The 22812-nt window shown below is 39.5% G+C and overlaps 1 protein-coding gene across 2 annotated transcripts in view; it reads left to right on the top strand.

The window, feature by feature from the left end:
* The window catches only part of LOC122558273 (c-Maf inducing protein), a 213518-nt gene that overhangs the window by 158258 nt on the left and 32448 nt on the right, over positions 1-22812 (top strand). For both annotated transcript variants that reach the window (XM_043706667.1, XM_043706666.1), the window contains exons 8-12: positions 10386-10489; positions 10776-10880; positions 11951-12355; positions 20664-20729; positions 22647-22673. In XM_043706667.1, the coding sequence (XP_043562602.1) occupies positions 10386-10489; positions 10776-10880; positions 11951-12355; positions 20664-20729; positions 22647-22673 (707 nt within the window). The remainder of the gene's footprint in view (positions 1-10385; positions 10490-10775; positions 10881-11950; positions 12356-20663; positions 20730-22646; positions 22674-22812) is intronic.

Below are 22812 nucleotides of genomic sequence, written 5' to 3'. Positions count from 1 at the left end.
TGCTTTGATCCGTGGAATAGTCATGGGATGGAATCTTCCTGGTACCTTGGAGTCAAAGGATGTGAGGAAAATAGCACAATACCCAGTCAGGATGCTTCCCTGATGGTCTCCTCCTTCTGGGTAAATGTCTGAAGATGATCTGCCACGTGAGTTGGCCGCTTCCTCCATGCCATGGAGATGGTAGCCAGTGGCTCCACATATTGCCACAATTGAGGACTATTAACCCAAGCTGTCAGAACTTCCCTGATGATGGATAGGTTCCTCTCTGAGACCAGAGCCCAGCAACTATTTTGGGGAAGCCTACAGTCAGCAGGTTGGATAGCTGCCATATGGTCTTTCCAAACTCTGAGTAACACATTCATAAGGCCACAACAGCTGCATTTGTAGCCACAATCACTTCTGTGGAGCAGTTCTGGTCCCGACATCTCTGGGCCTTTCGCCATGACCATCGAAGAGCATCTCCATTTTGAAGTGCCCTCAAGCTGGATTACCCCTTTAACATTGTCAACCCCTCTTCAGAGTCATGTGTGTGTGGAGGTGGGGGATGGGTAGTTGGGGTGTTCAGTGTTGCAGGCCCCTATTGCATCACAGTCGCACTAAACCATCCTTAATTGATTAGATTAGATTACTTACAGTGTAGAAACAGGCCTTTCGGTCCAACAAGTCCACACCGACCTGCTGAAGCACACCCACCCAGACCCATTCCCCTATGTTTACCCCTGCACCTAACACTACGGGCAATTTAGCATAGCCAATTCACCTGACCTGCACATTTTTGGATTGTGGGAGGAAACTGGAGCAGACAGGGGGAGAATGTGCAAACTCCATACAGTCAGTCGCCTGAGGCGGGAATTGAACCCGGGTCTCTGGCGCTGTGAGGCAGCAGTGCGAACCACTGTGCCAACGTCCGGCCACAATTAGCAATTGCAGAAGCATTTATATGACCAGTTCCAGTAAGATTGCAATATTATGTGGATTGTAGACACTGGCAGAGCTAGGAGCTGGAAATGTTCCCAACCTTCCATGATCTTCTGTGTTGGGAATATTCTGCCTACACAGAGGTGTAACCTGTTCGGAACGTAAATCCATCATAGAACTGAATCTCCCTTAAGTGGGTCCATAGATGAAGTTGCAGCCTGCAACTAGTTCTATTTCTGGTTCTTTTTGATCATCACAGCCTTTGAAAATTATAGGACTATGCATAGATGAATAAATTCAAGAATTGGTATGACCAAAATAGACTCTTGTCTGTTGGCTACACAGAGAGGTGTGGTCTCCATAATTTTTATTTATTAAAATTGATGAGCTTACATAATTGAATATGTTACAAATTGCAATACCAAAGCAATCAAAATACTTTGACTCCAGGTTGATGTGACAACAGAAAGCAATGCTGCAAAGCCTATGGATTTCAGTGAAATAAAGAACAACCCAAGCAGATTAGTAGATGTGGAGAAAGTGTGAATGCTTGTAACATTATAGTTGGGTCATCATGTAAAACCATTGGTATAAGAAATAGTACATTTGGTTACCTCACTTCCACTAAAAAAATGCATTGTAATTTATTGGATCCTTTTAATACATAATACAGGAAGGGTAACTTATGAATAGATTTGTTTTGCAATGTCTTAATAAATTGACAACTCTAAATACATGGCTGTGACTATAAAGTCTAGCCCCAGTAAGCAATTACTTCACGTATTACAAAGATTTGCTGTGCATGAGCAGACTTTCATCTGTCACTGCAATCAAGCATGAGCAGTGAAGCTGTATTTGCAATTTCAATTACCTTGAGGCATGGATTATTGACAAATACTTGACTCTGGCCTTAACAGTTGCCACTTTGAGTTCAGACAGGTTCACACCCGATCTCTGATAGTATAGCGGTGATTTGGCAAAAGTTTCAGAAAACTATCAAGCTTCCAGATCCACCCAATATGGCCTTGAGCGATTCGAATTTTTTTTTTAAAATGCAAATGAAAATGTAAATTTTCTAGTGGGCTATTAATCAGATAATATAACATTAGTACTAGCCAAACATCTTCAATACAATATCATATCCCTTAATTGTCTTGTGAGCCCACTTGGAGCCTGACATTAGAAGTTCACCACTTGAGGTAGTGAGGAGGGGGTATACTTGATGGAAGTATATTTCAGCGCTGTTTACAAGGCAAGAGGCACTTTTCAAGGTTCAATTAATGGTGATTGGCTATGTACACAATTAATGGTAGGCTTTACAAGGATTGCCAGAATTTTTTAAACATATGTATATAGACCTAGCAAGATGTTGGCTGGATGACTAAAATTGCTGGTAGAACCAAATAGCCGCTGCAGTATCTGTCGAGGCAGGAAACCAAGACCATTTTCTGGATGTGGGTGTCATTTACAAGGCAAACTTTTATTGATCTTATTAGTTGACCTAAAAAGGTGGCGATGGCAGCAGACCTTGTTGAACCTGTGTAACTAGATTGATAATCAGTGGCTTGCTAGGCTATTTCGGAAGCAAGCTAAGCATCAAGAGCATTGGTGTTACAGTGTTGTGTGTATATGGACCCATTCAGAAAAGAACAGCAGGTTTTCCCTTCTAAACATTAAATTACCAGTTTGGTGGCACAATAGTCCAGTTTAATGACTGGTAAAGTGGAGATATTAACCAGGAGAATAGTTTTGTTTGCCAGTCTTGTTTTTGGTACAACATTCAGCATGTGTAATGGGAGTGGAGAAAGAGGACGTGATTGAACTTTACTGCCATTGCCATTCCAATCCTACAGTGTGTATTAGCCTCAAACCATATTGGAGAAGCTGACGGAGCTCTGGCTTCTGAACCAGAACCTCTGTGACAGTCCCATGCAGCCTTCAGGAACTATAGGAACCTTAAGCATTGTCTTGTGTTCATCGGGCTGTGTAGGCTCTTTACTACAGTAGTCCAAAATTAATCCTGTTGTAAGGAAGATTGAGATCTCGCCCATTTTCTGAGGTAAAGCCTTCCATGCTGTAACAACTCTGCACAATGAAGAAACAGCTCTATAAATGCTCCTCTGCTTGTAAATTTGCAAGTTTCAGTCAGTGTTGGGTGAAGTTTCACTTGCCTGCCACCTCTCCATTGTTCTTCCTCCTGCTTTCTCCAGTCATTATAAAGGAGACTTTTCGTTTAGAAACTTGTGGTCCAGTAGATTGATACATATCCTTTAGAAAATGTCAGTGAGCTTGGCTCAGAACCTTCTGAGCAGCACAATGAAAACAAGGAAAAACATTTCTGAAATTGCCTCAAGATGTAGCTATGTATTTTATTATGAAAGAAAATTAAAAATCCCTTGTAAACACACATCCTTCCAGTCTGGATGCCTGTTCTATCTAGGCAGCTTGATGTCTGAGTACTGGGCCAATATAAATGCTGGGAAGTTATATGAATGTCTGGCTAATGTAACTGGAGCTCGGGATTTTAATATAATTATTAAACAAGTGCCCGTCGCTTCTGGAATCAGCAAAAAGCCTAAATAGACAAAAACTAAGCATTGGTGAGCACTATCATTTTTCTCCTGGGATAAATCTATAGAATGCCAATAACTTTGAGGGTGACATCTATTTTAACGTTAACATAATTGTTAACTTAATACAGTGCCCAACCAAGTTTCCTCTTTGTTTTTTTTTGATGTGTAAACACAAAGCACATCTTGAAACTGACAAAATCGTCCATTGATCCCTGCAGTCTCTCAGATCCCAACCCCTCACCCATCACCCCATCTCACCACCTCTGGGCCTGCTAGAGTGGACCAGTTGGGATCTACAAACACTGACTGAAATATTGATCTAGTGCCTCTGTCCCAAAGTGCCAGAGAGCTGCCGGTCTGTAATGGGACTTCCTAATTGAAAAAGGCAGAAATCCCCCCAGCTGTCTTAATGGCTGTTAAATGGCTACAAAGGAGCTGGTGTTTCCATTGATGGACTTCCCTCAAGCCCATCCTTCTACCCCCAGCATAGAAATGCCCTAAACCAGTGAAAAAAAAACACACAGGCAGCATCTTGTCTGCAGCACAACAAGACGGTATTGATTTAAAATAAACCGCAGTCAAGACAACAAAAAAGCTCTCTTGTCCATCTTGGAATAACATAATGGGATCTTTCACAAACACTTGAAATGACAAAGTCTTAGCTGAACGTCTCATACAAAAAGCATGACCTTCAACAATGCGACATTGACATGGCATAAACTACTGCAACCTCATTAGCTAAACTGTTACTTACTTCCATTATTGTTAGCCATTAATTGGATGCTAATGTACTGATGGGTCAATGATGCCTTTTTGACATTGTGGTAACAGAATTGACTAACACAAATGTAGTGCTATAAGGAAAACAAACCCCTTATACAGTATGCCATCAGAGCTATCACTAAGTCCTTATTCTAAGGTAACATAGTTTTACTGTGTTCTCCCATTCTTCGGAACAATGGTCAATACAAGCATCTCAATGCAAGGAATTGACAGAATTGCCTACTCAGACTAAAACAACGAAGAATTTACTTTTTCACCTGAGCTGTGTTTCCCTTGAACTTAAAAAATACTCCCAGTCCCAAAAATACCACTGAAAACTTGAAATACAATTGTCTCTCTTGCTCCATTCTAAAATCCTGAAGTAAATCAAAAGATTAAGCTGCTAAAGTAGCCCATATTTGGAAGTAACTGACCATGAGTAGAGAAATACTTGCAAGTTAATTATTAACTTCATTCACTCAGAAAAGCCACATGATACTGAACAATAATTCAAAATCCAAATTTACAATATATATTAAAAGACACTTAAATCAGTTTATATCAGATTATAGGCAGATTAATTGGTAGTTCAAAGCTCTAATTTCTTATTACAACAGGCTATTTGAGTAGAAGACAGTGAGGACTGCAGATGCTGGAGAATCAGAATCTGAAGGTGTGGCACTGAAAAGCACAGCAGGTCAGGCAGCATATGAGGAGCAGGAGAGTTGATGTTTTGGGCATAAGCCCTTCATCAGGATTATTTGAGTAGCTTCTTATTGCAAAGAATTCCACTTAAATTAGACATGACGTCAATTCAAACTGATTCTAGGTATGATTGACATCACTTAACGTTGCAGTCTTGATCATAGTTTCATAAGAATTTCAGTTTTCTGTTGCTTAATTCAAGCATAATCGAGCTTAGATTTCCCTAGCAAAGCCAACTTTATTTTGCAGTGAGAAGTATTATTATCTTGTGAGAAGTAGAAGTGACTTTGCTAAATTGCTATAAGCATGAGTGTGATATGCAAACAAAATGTTATCAAAATAAATGGCAGCTCTTCGAACAAATGTATTTTATACAGCAGTGAGCATTGATTTAGTATGGAGCTCTCATTCTCCTATCTGTTAATTTGTACTAAATATATTTATTAGTAGTGATAGGAGAGTCGTTAGTTAAAGGAGCAGACAGGTGTGATGATGATGCTTCTCATTTAACAAGATTATGTTGTCCTTGGTTTTTTTCAGAGGGGTTGTAAAATCAGAGGTTCTGCTATGTCTGGGTTTATGTATTTGAAGAAACGTTTTAGGTGTTTTTAAAATACTTGTGCAATGAAAGGGGACGGCCAGTTCTCCCAGTTCAGGGTTTGGTTTGGTTTGGTTTTAGCAAGCTGTTTGTTTGCAGCAGCTTGGAAATCAGAGAAGCTGCTGGACCCAAAGAAACAGCTCCACGCTGATCCTCTCTCTCTCCCTCTCTCTCTGACATCTCTCCTGTAAGACCCTATGTTTGATTCTATTTTTTTTTTGCCAAGGGAATGGTTATGGGGATGTTGCAATTGTTTGGAACAGCATCATTAAGTTGCGATAGATGCAACTTAAGTTTTCAAATAGTTACTTTATTCTCAATTTGGTTTTCTGTGTTTGTGTATAAATAAATTCTGGTTTGTTCAAAACTGAGTGGTTGGGCCAGCTGCATCACTCCTGGAATATCCACTCCACACCTGCTTAAAGCAACTAGAAAAGGTAGGGTCTGGGCTACCTTCTTGAAATGTTTTAAGGGGGTCTGGCCTGGTCCATAACACAGGTGCTTCTGCAGTCGCAGACATGACTGCTGGATGGTGTGTTGCCTCCAGGTATGCAGGGCATCATGAAGGGAGAGGGTAATGAGACAGAGGTCCTGATGTACATTGGTTCAAATGATGTAGATGGAATGATGGATGAGGTCTTGCCTCAAGAATTTAAGGTAGGTAGTAAACCAAAGAGCGGGACCTCAAAGTTGTAATCCCTGGATTATTCCCAGTGCCACATGCTAGTGAGTACAGAAGCAAGAGAAAAGGGCAAATGAATGTGTGGTTTGAGAGTTGGTGGCAGAGGAAGAGTTTTAGATTACTGGCATCAATTCTGGGAAAGTGCACCTGAGCTAGAATTGTGTTGTCGTCCTTGCGGGTTTGCTAGTGCTGTGGGGAGGATTAACCTATTTGGCAGGGGGAAAGGGGACACAATGTTTTTGTACAATAGGGACTTTAGCAAAGGAACCAAGGAAGAGGGAGTTCAGCAATGTTGAACTTCAAAGGAGTAAGGTGAGACTGGATGAGCCTCTAATGCTAGGAGTATTGTAGGCAAGACCAATAAGTTGAGGGTGTGGATTGACAGGTGAAATTGTGATGCTGGTGGTAACACATAGGTGTTCTTTTTCAGGGTGGGTGGAGGAGGGGTTTGCGCAGAGCTGGGAACTTGATATTCCAGGGTATAGGATCTTCAGGCAAGTGAGGGAGAGTGTAAAAGAAGCAGTGCTGCCACATAATTAAGCAGTCAGTTACTGCATGAAGGAAGGACAGTATCTTGTGTATTCAGGCGAGGTTCTGTGGGTGGAGCTTAAAATTAAAGATGGCTGTCACACTGAAGGAAGAATTATAGATTCCTAAACCATTGATGTTCAATAGAAGAGCAGTTATGCAGTCAATTCATTGAAGTGCATAAAAACAATAATAGTGTAGTTATATATGGAGATTTTAACGTCGCGAACATTAATTGGGATAGTTCTGGAGTAAAGGGTTTAGAGAGGCTTATTTCTTGGACTGAATACAGCAGACATTTACAGTTGAAACTTGGATGCTTGAGCACAGATCCCTGAAAGCAGCAAGACAGAATAATAGCGTAGTTAAGGCATACGGGACACACAGCTTTATCAGTAGTGGCATAGATTATCAGAGTAGGAAGGTTACGTTAAATCTGTACAAAGCTTTGGTCAGGCTACAGCTGGAGTACAGTGTGCAGTGTGGGTCACCACACTATAAGTTGGATGTGTTTGCACGGGCTGGGGGGTGCAGAGGAGATTTGTTAGGACATTCACCGGGATGGAGCAATTTAGCTATGAAGAGAGTCTGGTTGTTTGCTTCAGATCAGAGAAGGCTGCGAGGTAACCTGATCAGGCTGTATATGATTATATGGGGCATGGACAGGGTGAAGGGAAAGCATCCGATCCTCCCAGTTGAAGGGACAGAGATGAGGGGGACATAATTTTAAGGTGAAAGGTAGGTTTAGAACGGATTTGAGGAAAACGGTTTTCATCCAGAGGATGGTGAGGAGTTTGGAATGCATTGCTTGGAAAAATAGTTGAGGTAGAACATTCAAAAAACACTTTGCAATGTATTTGGATTAGCATTTACAATGTCATAGCATTTGCTGGAAAGTGGGCCGAGTGTAGATTTAGGGTAGTTTTTGTCTGTGCAGACTCAGTGGGCTAAAGGGCCTCTTCTGTATTACATGGGACTAAATCAATTTTAAAATGACATGATGAGATAAACACTTGCTTAAGGTCCTAGTGGATAAATCCTTTTGATTTAAACCCTAATAATCTATACAAGTCTGAAAAAAATCAAATTCACCTTGAAGTACCCAGTACCCGCTCTGGCTTCTTCCTGTAGTTAAAAGGGAAGATTGGAGGAAGTTTCTGAGTTCTCCTTTATCACCTTCTATGATTGGCAAAACCTAGGAGGTGCATTTCTCTAAAGTAAGATTGGGTTAATTCTTATTTACTTTCCTTTTGGTTTTCAGTGGGCGATAAGTTTTATTTTGTCTCTTGAGGGCCGTCAGACTCCATGTATTTAACCACAATAGAGTTTACCAGATTATGTTAGTTTTAATGTTAAATGAAGGTGGAATTTTAATTTGTACCTTTCCACCATTGATTGCAGCCACAGTCTGTGAACACTGGACATGGTAGTGCTGGTTGTACTATTGCCTATTTTTTGATATGACGAAAAGATGCTGGCCAGTTCAATTTTAGTTTCAGTTATCATTTCACTGATATTCCAATTTTACTAAAAATATATTTTTCTGTGGTACTAGAAGGCATGTAAATTATATTCTGAAAGTTATGGTCACACATGATTACACGTTTCAAGAGTTAAAAGAGTTCCTGCATAATAACAGTAATTGGCATTTTAAAATTGATATTGGACAAATTGTTTCATTTAACTGTTCAATGCAGTTTTTTTTCCAGCTTGGAAAAAATATGCAAAGAGCAGTTTACTTCAATATGGGCTGAAAGTTGGTGCATACTTTTGTCTCAATCTCTTCTGTGAATTTCCTGTAATTTTAACACCAGAAGGAACTCCAGTGATTAGAAAATCATTAGTACAGAAATTGTTAATTCAATGATCAAATTCCAGGAAGACTAGGCAAAAGCAAATTGGTTTATTTTTAATGTGTTGATCTGATACTTAATGGTTAACTTGTTATTCCACTGTGTGGCACACTGATTTGATTAATGGCCAGTGACTGTAATGTTAGAATTTCACAGCCATTAGAAACAGTTATTAAATATTAATAAACTAAGGATGGTTTTGGCTGAATTTTATTGCAATGTTTTTAATAATAAAGCAACTGATATCCCATGACTTATGTGGCACAGGATTCTATGTTAACCAAAGCAAACGCTGGTTAATATATTTTGAATTCCTTTGGGGCAGACGTTTATTTAAAGTATTTGAGAACAGTAACTTTTGAATCAGGCAAACCCTGAATGTCTTTTGAAAAGATGTTAATGATAATGGTGCTACACCAGCCAAGAGATTTCAGTCTGTACTCTTAGGCTAGACTTGCTTTACAATGTGTTTGGTGGGTTCTTAACATTTGGCCAAGATCAGAGTGGTGCTGGAAAAGCACAGCAGGTCAGGCAGCATCCGAGGAGCAGGAAAATCAACGTTTCAGGCAGGAGCCCTTCATCAGGAATGATGCTGGGAGCCTCTGGGGTGGAGGCTCCCAGCCTCATCCCTGATGAAGGGCTCCTGTCCAAAACATTGATTTTCCTGCTCCTCGGATGCTGCCTGACCTGCTGTGCTTTTCCAGCACCAGTCTTGACTGCATCTGCAGTCCCCACTTTCACCTCTTAACAATTGGCTCTGACCCTTTCTTTGTCCTGGTGTAACAGCAGCAACTGTGTGATCTAAGAATAGTTCTTCCAGTTCCACCTCTCTTCTGCCGAAGGGACTGAAGTGTTGAGGTATGGTTCCCTACTCACCTGGCATCCTCTGGTGCATTTCACAAGTGGCTGTCCTTCATGTGCAAGTCTGCACATGCTTTGCAGCAGACTAATTGTGGAGATGTCACAACCAAGCTAAAACCTGTTCCCATTTAATGTAAAACATGTAAGTACTAGGTCACGAAATCAGAAGCAGAATTTCCTCCATTCTCTGAGTGGCATTGAACTCAACTACAGCATCCTCACTTCTGAGCTGAGTGAGATATTCGTTGGGACTAGGACTTGGAACACAGTCTGTCTAGTTCAGTGCAACACAAGTCAATGTATTATCATCAACAAGGATGCAGAAGAATAGTATCAAATTTTAAACAGAAAACACGGCTGGCATTAATGCTTTTCATTTATAACATCAATTTTTCATAATTCTCTACAAAACAAGACTTTAGTAAAATATCACCTTAAGTGAATATCACCTGCTTTGTTTTCTGATTCTAATTGGTGGTCTTGACCCTTTTACAAAGAGATCAGGTCGAGAAAGCCAAATTTCAAAAAGACTTGTCAAGTTTGGTTTTTTAGATTAGGTCCAAGAAAGGTTATTCAAGCAGGGATTTAATATTAAGTAAAGTGAGAGAGCAAAATACCGTGATGCTGAAAACTGAGAGAAGCAGAAAATGCTGAAAAACGAACAAGAGTCATTAACCTGGAATGTAAACACTCTTTCGATCTCCAAAGATTTTGGAAGGCCTGTTCAGTATTTCCAGCATTTGTTGTTTTTCTACATGAAAGCATTTATGTTTTCCAGACTTGGCACTTTGCATTTTGTTAGGTTTTTGTTTGCAGCACTCTGATGAGGTATTTAGTGGAGCTGCACCGTTGTTTAAATGATACTAGACATTGAACCAAACAACATTACATTCTCCTTTCCTCAGGATTTTGGCAAGTGTCCCCGTTTGAGACTTTTCACTCAGGAGTATATTCTTGCTTTAAACGAACTGAATGCCGGAATGGAAGTCGTGAAGAAATTCATTCACAGGTATCCACAATTTTACATTCTTCCTCACTAACTGTTGAAATGACTTAAAAATTCTTAAACTTAGTTGAATAAGCTAATACAATAACATAGGACCGTTTTATTTTAACTTAAACTATCTAAATAATTGACCAGGTATCACGTTTGTTTGTTTGTTTATTTATTGTTTTGATGAAATTTCAGAGTGAATATTTCTAGAAAAATGTAATTATTTTAGTTACATATTTAATTTATACTGTATATAAACTGATTTGAGCTAAGTATGGTTTCCCTTCTTTTTATGTTATAGTATGCATGGTCCAACTGGCCAGTGTCCCCATCCAAGAGTCCTACCAAACCTTGTAGCTGTTTGCTTAGCTGCCATATATTCTTGTTATGAAGAATTTATAAACAGGTTTGTACAAATGTCTGATATTTGTTTACGTTTTAACTCCGAATTGGATTGATTTAATAATGAGGTACTGTCTCATTAGGCTGTTTAGGATCTCTGGCCTCCCCAGTCTTCCAAGTAGTACCTATTGAATACCTATCTAATTGAAGCAAGAACAGGTTATTGGACACAAAATGTTCGCTCTATTTTTCTCCCGATGATACTGTCAGATCTGCTGGGTTTTTCGAGCACTTAGGTATTCACAATACAAACAATCTCATGTCTTGCAAAAGTCAATGGCTTCATAAAAATTATTTGGTGTTACCAAACATGCAATGCAGTGAGATCGAGATGATCTCAAAAATCTTCCTTGCTTTTAATTACATCTTCATGATGAAATTAATCTATGGCTTGACTTCCACAAACAAGAAACTATTTGCCAGATGTCTTTTGATGAAGTCTGTGCTGCTTTGAAGTATAGCATATGCCCTTTAATCCTCAAAGCTGAAGGACAGAATGTGCGCTTGCATCAGAGATTGAAAATCTAAAGCGTGTGTCTGCTGGTCAGGGTGACTGATCCATAAAGAAATATAATCCTCTCTATAGTTAAGTAGGAATCTGCAACCCGATCATACATTCCAAAAGCCAGAGAATCAGTGCAAGGTCCAAGCAGGCTTGTATTGAAGAGTACATAAAACGTGATGAAAGCTATGACACAAGGAAGATACCAGGACAGGTGTTTTGTAGGGCTCCATCAACAATGCAAAAGCTATGGCTGCAGATCTGTTCTGAAGTCAGAAGATTCCTAACCAAATGGTTTGAAGTCTTTGTTCTGTAAGTTTGTGAAGTGTACAGAAAGTGAAGTGGATTTTGAGCAAAGTCCAGTAGATCAGAAAGGACTGTTGCCAATAATTTTAGAGAAACTCAGAAGAGAACTAAGATTGGATTGAAAATATGATCTTGTGATGCTTTAAATTAATACATCTGCACACATTTCTGCCTCTGGTACCTGTTCAGTAATTTGTGCTGAAGATATAAACAAATAGATAATGATATATTTAATAGCCCAAACACTTCTTTGTGTTCTTCTGTAGTCGTGACAACTCGCCCAGCCTGAAGGAAATACGCAATGGTTGTCAGCAACAGTGTGATCGAAAGCCGAATCTACCCCTCCGGCTGCTGCATAGCAACCCTGACCTTGTGTCACAGGAGGTCACTACTGACGCCAGGATGAAATCTATCATTGTGAACTCAACCGAGATCCACGTGGAATTGGAACGGAGCAACATGGTTAATCAAAAACTGAAAGGAAGCACCAGCAGTAGTAGCAACAGCAGCAGCAGCAGCAGCAGTAGCAGTAGTAGCAGCAGCAACAGTGACAGTGAACCCAGCCTGATTGACTGCTTGCTGGTCAGCCCCACCTGTAGCACCATGGTCATTGAACTGAGCTCGCAGGCTGAACGGGTCCTCAGCTGCTATGTGGAAATTCTCAAAATGCTGTAAGTAGATCCATTCTAAAAGCATGTCTGGATTATGCTAAGCTGCCTGTTCTGAATCACACTAAGTCAAGGATTGGCATTAGCTGAGAGGATTTGAGGAGCATGATAAGGGAGATGCTCCTGCTGCAAAGAGAGTGAAAAGTAGCTTAAAAACACAATCACTGCTCAGGTTGTGCTGCCCTGGGATTTCCTGATGCTTTATCAAGTTACATTTGGGAATTCACCCTGCACTGTCAATATGCTGACATGAAATTGCTTCCCTCAGGTCATTTCTTTCCCAGATATTCTCATTAAGTGATCCATCAGATGAGCACTTGATGACCTTTGAAGTGATGGTTTTCCCTACACGTAGCATCCTTTGGGCAGACCATAAATGTGGAAATCTTGTTTAGCCAGTTCCTTCTGAGGAAAGTTTCCACATTCTGGAAGCCTCTGGTGGATACTGTCACCAGAGTTTCCTGATCTCTCTTACCAGGAGTAAGCAGGACTATGAGGTCCTGCAACGACCTTTACTGCTAATTGATCTGACACCCAAGACAGATCAATGACCAGGAGCACAAAAGATTCAGCTGTTTCCTGTTGTGGATGCCATGTCTGTCAGGCACAGGAGAATCCCAGAGAGGAAAGTCTGCTTTATTTTTAAGGATCAGCGTTGTCTTTGCATGTACATATTTCTATAATGCTTTCTATTTAACGTGTTTGTAAGAAACAACAAATATGGTTCTTCCAACATCATCTTTTTGTTCTGAAGAATTTCAACAACAGAAAGGTCATGATGCATAAAAATTATCAGCGTAATGAAATGTGTATGAGAAGATGTTTAATTGTATGCTGCTTGTTTCAATGGAATTCTTGTTTTCCTTGTTGTAATCTATATCACTCAAGATGCTGACAGCAATAATTCTCCAAGCATCTCAGTTTGACAGAAAACTGAACATGTTACTTTGGTTTTGCTGAACAAGTTTTACCTGTTGATGCATAGTTTATTAGTGGAAAGTCTGCAAAGATTAGACACATACTCATTTGGCACATATTTTTGCGACTGAGGCATTAACAATCAAGTATGTGCTTATGGTACACCAGTGTTTTAGTGAAGAGTGTAAAATGATGGCTGTGTACCAGTGAGGTAAAAATCACAAAAGTGCCCTTCACCATCTCTGGAATAATTGATTCAGTTGCAAATGTTTAAACTCTGGCATAATTCTACAAATTGCTACAACTTAAATACTGTGATTTTGGGAATTGTTTAATGTTTATCCCCTCAGTTTACCCAAGGTTTCTGTGTAATATTTTCTAATAATTAGTATCTTTTAATGTGGGTATGAAATTGGGCACAGTAGCAGTAGAGTTCCAAAATGGCATCCTCTTTTGCCACTGCCACTTCCTGATGTTCCTCTTCCCTCTTTTAGTAGTCTCCATGGCTTCTGCTCACCCAATCCTGCTTGATTTTCAGAGGATTGCTATCCGTTACTGGCAGCAACTGGTTTGTGCAGAAGGTGTAACATCAGCATTTGCCAATCACTTATGAAACTTGAAGCAAGTGTAGGAAGCATCAAAAACATACAGAATTGCAGCAACAGCCAGAAGTAATCAACCAGCAACTAATCTGTAAGTTGTTGATGATCACTTTAAACAGCGCTGGTGTGGCTTCCTCCATGCTACCTAACGTATGTTCAGCTATACCAGGTTTAAAAAATAAAGGTGTAGCCTGAAATGTGAGCCACCAAAATAGAGCTGCTGGTTTCAAATCAGTGTTGCATGCTGATCAATGCCATGACCTGCGTGCTTCACGTTATTCAGAGGAAGTTAAGTGAACGTGGACTCCTTTACCCTGCTGTCTTCAGACTTGTACTTGTATACCATGGTTGCCATTTTGGAATCCTTGAGGTCCTAGTGCTGTAGTCTTCCTGCCTGGGTGACTGCAGCATGGATGGTGGAAGGAAGTCTTTGGCCTTGGGCGATGTGCTTGAGCAGCTCTGATGCCAGGAAGGTCTAGTTGCAGCTGCTCTATCTCAGCATGGGCATTGATGGGCACCAAACAGGGCACTGGTCGAGTGGTATTGGTGCAGTCTGACTTCTTAAGAGAGGATAGCCAGTTCCACACTGCTGATGCCACCTCAGCATCTCTAGGGATGGCTTGGAGGACAGATTGCTGGATAGCTGTGAACACTGGTATTCACAGCCATGATGGCAGCAGCACTTGGGTTCTAGTGGAAGCTGGGACTTGGGCATCAGGTGCTGCATCGTGATTGGATCCATGAATGCAAAGACAGATATGGCCACCATGTAAGCTCCAAGGTCTGATCAACTATGCCCAGTTTCCATTAGATCATTCCACTGTCTTTGCCAAGTAAATCAGGAAGGCTTCCTTGAGCACAAAATATTTTATTGTGCATGTTCATAAGCCTTCCAGCTTAGCTTGCAACATTTGAAGATCAATTTAAAAGCTATGCAACAGAACTCCTTTTGCGACCTTGCTTTCAAGTGAACCTGCACTACTCTTGTCCACTGTCCTGGTTGCCACACAGTTGAATTTCAATCTGACTGCATGCAGATCTATTCACCCATGATGTTTGGAGCTACCTGTACCAATGACTGCGATTGCAACATCAAGTGACTGTGCTGTGTCTTCATCATCACTCTCATCTTTGATGTGCACCCACTGTTTGGTCAGGTTGCACCTCTTGGATACCCGAAAGAAAAAGGCACAGGGTCAGTTTATGTTGAGGAAAGCGTGGATAAAAGGAGTTTGGGCACACTAATACTATTTGCAGCTTCTCAGTGAGAAGAGATTATCGAATGATAGGAAGTGGCACCTGAGAAGAATACCAACACCTGTTGGTTTCAGCTTCACTCCTGGCTGCACCTTATCATTGGCTGTTTCAATAATGGATGCTTGGATACTGCCTGACCTGCTGTGCTTTTCCAGCAACACACTCTTGGCTCTTTCAATAGTGGCCAGTGTCACCTGATATTTGGTCATGCTGGCGTGCCTGTCCCTCTCCAATTAGTTCCTGCTGTCCCTTTTTAAGCAGGGAGAGAGAGAGAAAAAGAGAGAGAGATATGTGTCCCTGAATGATGTGCAATCTGTTTGGATGATATGGTTGTCATTGTTGAATAGCTAGGAGTGTGTATAAGCTGTGATGTGTTTGATGTTTTCGCATGGCTAAGTGTGATGGAGAGGTCAAGCTGATCACATATGAGTCATAATTGATTGCGTTTGCTGATCAGTGAGTGATGAGTATGTGGTGCATTGAATATGATGCTAGTGCTGCAGTTGGTGGGATATATCACTTGAAAATGCATTCTGTAATCTTGGCCACTTGTGTGAGGTCATTAACTCTCCGCTGCTTTGCACCCAAATCCAAACTGCTGTTGTCAAACTGTGGCTAGCTGTTCTTGCTGCCACCTCAGTGTGTGATTAGAGGATGGATATAGGATTTGCTACTCCCTTCTACGTATTCCGCTAAGATTCCAAGTGCATCATCTGCACATGTCTGTCTCCTGTTGACTGACCATTGGTGATTGGTTCTAAAACGTTCAACTTCCACTGCACAGCTTCCTTTTATGAAATGCAGACACGACCCATGTTCGCGAGCAAATGATGTTTTTGACACACGTCTTCACCCCCCAACCCCACAAACACCACAACCTTCACCTTTTGTATTTTCTTAAAAATATCATAACTGATAAAGAAACTGTTGGTGTTATTTTGAATTGATGGTTATTATGTTTGATCACATTCTGAAATATGTGAGCTCTGCATTTATTTCTAAGAACCTTTGAGATTCTTATTCACCAGTGACAGTCTACAGGAAGAACACGTGCTGTCTGTTGGTATTTGGTGGGAGCCTTGTTGTAAGCAAATATCAATACTTCCACCTACAATGTCCTAGTTATTATTAAAACCCATTTTGCTGTTTCTAATTTTTACTGGTTCTCTCTCACATTGCACTCATCTCTACCCCTTAAGTCTAAGAGGCAGAAACATGAAGCAAATTGGCAGATATTTGGTTTTAGCTGTTCACTGCCAGATCTGCCAAAACTCGCTAAAACATTGTTAAGTCTATTCTCATCTGCCAAAGCTGTCTTTAATTATGGATCATTCAGCAATGTAAAGATAACCCCTGTAGTGACATCACAGGTAAACCTTAAATTCATTGGTTGGAAATACTAAAATTTGACTGTAGTATAGGTTACTTGCACATTGAAAGTAAACAGCAGACATATTTATATACAACAAGTAAAAGACCAGCACGAAACTTCTAAAAATCAAATGAACTGTGTAAGTGAAACTGAGATGGTGATCCAGCTGATGTGTTGTACCCGCACATTGTGGGGCTATTGGAACGTATTATGGTTCATAGTGTTGGTTGGTTGAGGAACTCCGGCTCAGAGTTGAGCTGAGTCTGAGCTTTGAACACTGTGACATATCAGGGAGCAGGGATAGTTATCTGGATGCTTTGTTTCAGCAGGCAGGTCATATGCCTTAGGTTAATAACCTCTAATTCAGTCAGGGGACAGGAACAGGAGGATGTTAACAATGAGTCAAGTCAAGGGATCCGGGAGGTAGTGCTGAAGGAGCCTCATCTTGAGCTTATCATTCCTGTCTGGATGAGAGTGGGGGCTGTAGGGTGGCAAAACAAACTGACCTTACCATCGTGGTACAGGAAGCCGTTCAAGAAGTGGGAGAAAAGAGAAATGCAGTTGTAAATGTGGATCGTATAATCAGGGGAATAGACACTATTCTCTGTGGTCAAGATTGAGTGTCCTGATATCTCATCTGGGATGCAAAGGATCTTGGAGTGGGAGGGGCAAGATCCAGTTATCATGGTTCACGTGGGTACCAATGGTACAGGTAGAAAGAGGTTCTGCTGAGGGAGTATGAACAGCTGGCAGCTAAATTAAAAAGCAGTACCAAAAAGATAACGATCTGTGGATTACTACTTGTCCAACAAGGAAATTGGCACAAGATCAACAAGATTAGATATTAAAATGTGTGGTTCAAAGATTGGTGTGGGAGAAATTGATTGTATCACATTTCACAGTAGGAGACACCAGCAACTTACCAGAACCTCAAGAAAGTTGGAGCCAGAGGTGAGTGTAGTGGCCATGACTTAGGAGAAGGTGCTGGGGAACCTGAAAGGTCTAAAGGTGGATAAATCACCTGGACCAAAAGAAATACAACCCAAACTTCTGAAGGAGACAGACAAGGAGATTGCAGAGACATTGATTTTTTTTTCAAGAATCACTGGAATCAGGGAGGGTCCCAGCGGATTGGAAATGGTTAATGTAACACCCCTGCTTGAGATGGGAAGGAGCAGAAGATGGGAAACTATGGGCTGGATGGTCTGACTGTAGTAGTTGGTAAGATTTTGGGACCATTATGAAGGAAGAGATTGCAGACTACTTGGAAGTACATGGTAAAATAGGGCTGAGTCATAAAGGGGATGTCATTGCTGGACAAATCTGTTAGAATTCTTTGAGAAGGTAATGAGCATGTTAGACAAAGGAGAGCTGGTGGCACAAAGATAGGTGAAGAGATATGTAGTATTGGGCGATTGCACAAGGACTTGAGGCTAGGAGAGTGGCAAAGAACTGGCAGATGGAATACAATGTGGGGAAGTGTAAGGTTATGCATTTTGGTTAGAAGAAGAGGCATTGATTTTTTTTCTAAATAGGAAAGGCTATGGAAATCTGAAGGACAAAGGGATTAAGAGTGCTAGTTCAGAATTCTATTCAGGTTAACATGTAGATTCAGTTGGTGGTTGGGAAGGCAAATGCAATGTTATCATTCATTTCAAGAGGGATAGAATACAAGAGCAGACATGTACTGCTGAGGTTGTATTAGGTCCAGCCCTGTGCTGTACTCCAGGCAGGTGTGCACTAATGGCCATTCTTCCTCTTCATCCCTTGAAGATCTCTTTCTGGTTCTCTCCAGGCTATTCACTAACTCTTTGAGCTTAATGAGCCATTATATTGGAAGCATGTAGTTTACTGCCCCCCCCCCCAACCTGCCCTCATTTTAAAAATTATGTGTGCACTATAAACACTGGATATAGTACTCCAGGTGTGGTCAAATCAGAGCTTTGCTTAACTGTAACATGACTTCCAGCATCTTGTTTTTCACTCCTGTTAGTACAAAGGACAACATTTCATTAACCCTTTGAATATATATTTTCGACCAGGCCATGACAGTTTAACGATCTCTGTTAATGAACTCCTAAGTCTATTGGAACTCTGCTGTTTTGAGGTTTTCAACACTTAAAGCATATTATGTTCGATCCTTTCCAGGTCTAACGTTGATAATTTTGCTTTTTTTCTTTATTTCATTTGGCATATCTTTGCCCTTTTGTTAAATCAATATTTGTTTGTAATTTATTGCTTTCATCTCTGTTGCTTAACTTTGTGCCAATTTTTTTGTGTCATTGGCATACTTGGATATGAAGCTCTTCCTCTTATAATCAGAGTCATTAAATATTTGAGGCGACGACACAGATCCTTGTATGACATGAGTAGTCAAAGCTTGCCAATTATAGTCCATTTCTCTTTCTTATGCTGCTCAACCATTTACTAAGCAGGTCAATCACTTGCCTTCAGTTCCATGAGCTGCAATTTGAGCTAACAATCTCTTATGAAGACTTCATTGAATGAACAGACTCCAGTAGAGCAAGTTGCAACTCAATATGGTGGTGAATTGAATAACTAGGTTGATTTAAACTGATAAGGAACAGGATGGGCTTATTTAAGGATTTAATGTAGTAGCAGAATCCTACTCGAAGAATCCATCACAAAGGACAGGTTTACTAATGACAGTCCTACCATCCAGTCTAAAACATCAATGGCTCAGTTAAAATAGAAAGTGGTATCCTATCAATTTCCTAATTACTTGTATGACTGGAAAATGTAATATTTTAACAATGTTTTGTCAAATTGATATCAATAAAGCAACATTTCAGAATTTTATATAAAGCAAGGTGATAATCTTGTGATTTTCTGCTGAGATTTTGATGTTGCATCACTTTTTTTCCATTGTAATCAGTTGTACAACTCACCTAGAAGAGCCAGAACTCTGTCTACGTCATTTCAAATAGAGTATCAGAAATCAACATAGTAAGCTGCTCCATCTTTAAAAATAGTACCATAGAAAATAAATACAAAGTTGCAAGTATGTCATAACTTTTATGTTTCTAAACTTATGGGCTTAATAATAACTAATGGGGACTTGGCAAACCAGCACTGCCAAAGGCAATGATTGCATAACTGTTCTACAGTGTCTTGTAAACTCATTATCCTTCACTTTGTAATTCTTCATACACAGTACTGAAAGCTTTTCCAGAAAAGACAATGGATCAGTTAGTGAAGCTGTCTGGAAGAATTTAAATAAGACATCTTGTTTTGAGGTTAGGGTCATACCAAAAAAACATTTCTTAAACAGCTGAATTACACATTTGATGCACCGGATCTGTACAGCTTAAGCCAGACAATTCTGAAAGGACTTTTGATCATTATTTGAATTTTACGCTGCAGGGAAGTCCATAGGTAGACCAAACATGAAATTAGATAAAACCTGTTCTGGTCAGACTTATTGTTGATTAGTGTAGACTATGTGGCATATTTGACAAATTTGCTGATGTTTTGAAAGTGTAAAATGACTGTAATTTACATGAAAGAGAGTGAGGTCACTTTTTTTTTATTATGGTCTGTTACATAAGTGGAAAGCATCCAGAATTTTCTTCCACTGATAATTTATCATTAAGCGGCATAATTTAGTAAGGGCGCTGACCCCTTGAATCTTATTGTGTCTTTTAAATCCATTCTAGAACACTGTGTGCAGTTGTGAGTTATGTCTAGGTTATTCACATCAATGTGTCAACGATTTTATTTTTTGCTTTAGCATGTGAAATATTTACTCAAGAAATAAATTGTTTTACACAGAAAAATTGCAGAACCTCCCTAACCATCAGAAATGCTTATGGGAATAATGGATATAGAGATAGGGTAGGAAGGTGGAAATTAATTGGAAGATCACTCTCGGTTTTATTAAATGACTGAGCCAGCTCAGAGCATGTGACCAGCTATTTCTTATATTCTTCTACAGTTTTTGGAACCTTATTGGTTGAGCACACGTAAAATTGAATAGTTCATTGTATAATTACTTTTTTGGGAGAAATTTTTGAGTTGTTAGGTAGAGTGAAGTAAGTATTGGACTTTTGGATATTTGTTTTGATTTTTAGGAAATGTGCTTGTTAATTCTAAACATACGTGTAACTGGTGCAGGAATTGATATTTGTCTGTCTCTCTGCAGGTCAGATTACGATGACTGGAGACCTGCACTTGCTAGTCTCCTTCAACCTATTCCCTTTCCCAAAGAGTAAGTATGTTAAGATGGAGAACACAAATATTGCTTCTAAAATGTATTCCTTTTCATGTGAAAATCATAGCTTTGTCTCCTGGTTGCCCACATAAAGGATGTAATATGGTTGGTAAAATATAAATTGAGGTGGAAACCTTTGTAGAAATTATGGTTCACACAAATCAATGGCATTGGAAATAATTAAGATTATATAGATAAAGTTTGATTCGTTTCGGTTCTAGACTCAAAAGTGCAAGATCTTGAAACTAAAGCAGAAAGAGAGTGCTATTCAGGGGAGTATAATGACAAAATAATTTAACACATCTCTCTACGAAGAGATGGAAATAGATGTTTTGAATGTTGGAAGTTTAAGGATTAAAATGGAGAATTCAGATCTCCGCCCTTGAGAGGGAAGCAGTGGAAGAACAATTAGAACTGACATTTTGCTCAATCGTCACAAAGCTGAACAAACATACATGACTATACAGAAGAATAGATTAACTTGAGATATAAAAATGTAAACATGAGAAACAGTGCAATTTCTTTGTGAAATAGAACTTAATTAAAATTGTATTTTACTTTGTTAACTGGTGAAGTTCTTTATTACTAATTGTTCTTGTGTACCTTGCTAGGCCATTTAAAAGGACCCAATTAAGAATTAATCAGGTGGCTGAGGGTCTGGAATCAAATATAAGCATAAACAAGCGATAATGATAGACTTGCATCTCTAAAGGACATTAGCAAACGATTCAGTAGTTTCATGTTATTATTACTGATTCAAGCTTTTCTTCCAGATTTATTTAATTTACTGAATTTAAGTTCCCCAGTTGCTGTGGTGAGATGTGAACTCTCACACCTGGTTTACTGGACAACTAACATGATCACTTTGCTACCATATCCCTAATGCCAGGAATTCTATAGATCTGAATGACAACACAAAGGAAGCCAAAACATTTATTGACATCGGCTAAATACTACTAGATCAGGGGAAGGCTTTAAATCAAAAATGGTTTGAAATGCACATCATTATAGTTTGGAACTATATTATCATTCCTTCCCTGTTGCTGGGTCAAAATCCCTCCCCAACAGCATTGCATTGTACCTTCACCACGTGGAGTGCAGCTCATCACCATCTTCTCAAGAACAATTATGGATGGATGATAAATGCTGGTCTAGTTAGAGACGCTGATGTCCCATGAAAGAATTTTTAAAAGATTTTGAGTGGGACATCAGTGGTCAGTTATCCAAAATTGAAAGTTAGTTCTGTATCTTAAAATAAATAACTTCTCAAATGTTCTCTTCCTGTAAGCAGAACATTATATTAACCTTCTTGATGTAGACTGCATTGCCTAGCTAGGGGATCAAATGGAATGTAGCCTCTACTGTACAGTAGTATTCTTTGGGACTTTTCTTTGAGTAAACAGTACAGTAGTTTCAAAAGTACAGCCCAAAGGGTCAGAATTAGCTTTAATCAAGCTTTCAAGATCATGTTAGCACCAACACCCCGACCTGACATGCACATCATTCAATTAGCACAGCAAACATTGACTGAAGCTCATCAACAAGGCAAAGAAAACAATGACTAACATATTGCTAATTTCTTTTGTTTTTCTACCAACCCAGTGATCGGATCCTAGAGTTAACAAAATAAGCTGCTAATTTGATGTAACCAAAAGAATGATCTTTAATAATTTTCTACTGTATTCTAATCATGTATGCTGAAGTAAATTTCCATTTATTCTCTTTAGCACTGAAAATGGAAATAATAAAAAATTGTGAACAGTTATTTTAGATTACAATATCCCGTGTATCTAATGTGTAGATTGGAATTTAAGAACATTTGTGAAAATATTTTAAAATTTATGAAACCACCTACATTTAACGATAAGCGTATTAAGGATGAATGGATGAAATGTTTGTCCATTTTATCAACAGGGCACTTGCACATGTGAAGTTCACAAAGTAAGTAACACATTTTATATATTTTACCAAGATAAGAGTACAGCCCAATTTTATTTGTAATATTGAATACAGTGAAGTACATGGACAAAAACATACCGAACTGTGAGACATTTCTTTATGTTCTGTCTTCCAAGAAAAG

This window comes from Chiloscyllium plagiosum, chromosome 17 (genome assembly GCF_004010195.1).
Source record: "Chiloscyllium plagiosum isolate BGI_BamShark_2017 chromosome 17, ASM401019v2, whole genome shotgun sequence".
Lineage (NCBI taxonomy): Eukaryota > Metazoa > Chordata > Chondrichthyes > Orectolobiformes > Hemiscylliidae > Chiloscyllium > Chiloscyllium plagiosum.
The sequence above is the reverse complement of the archived record's forward strand: the minus strand, read 5'-3'. Positions and strand labels throughout refer to the sequence as shown.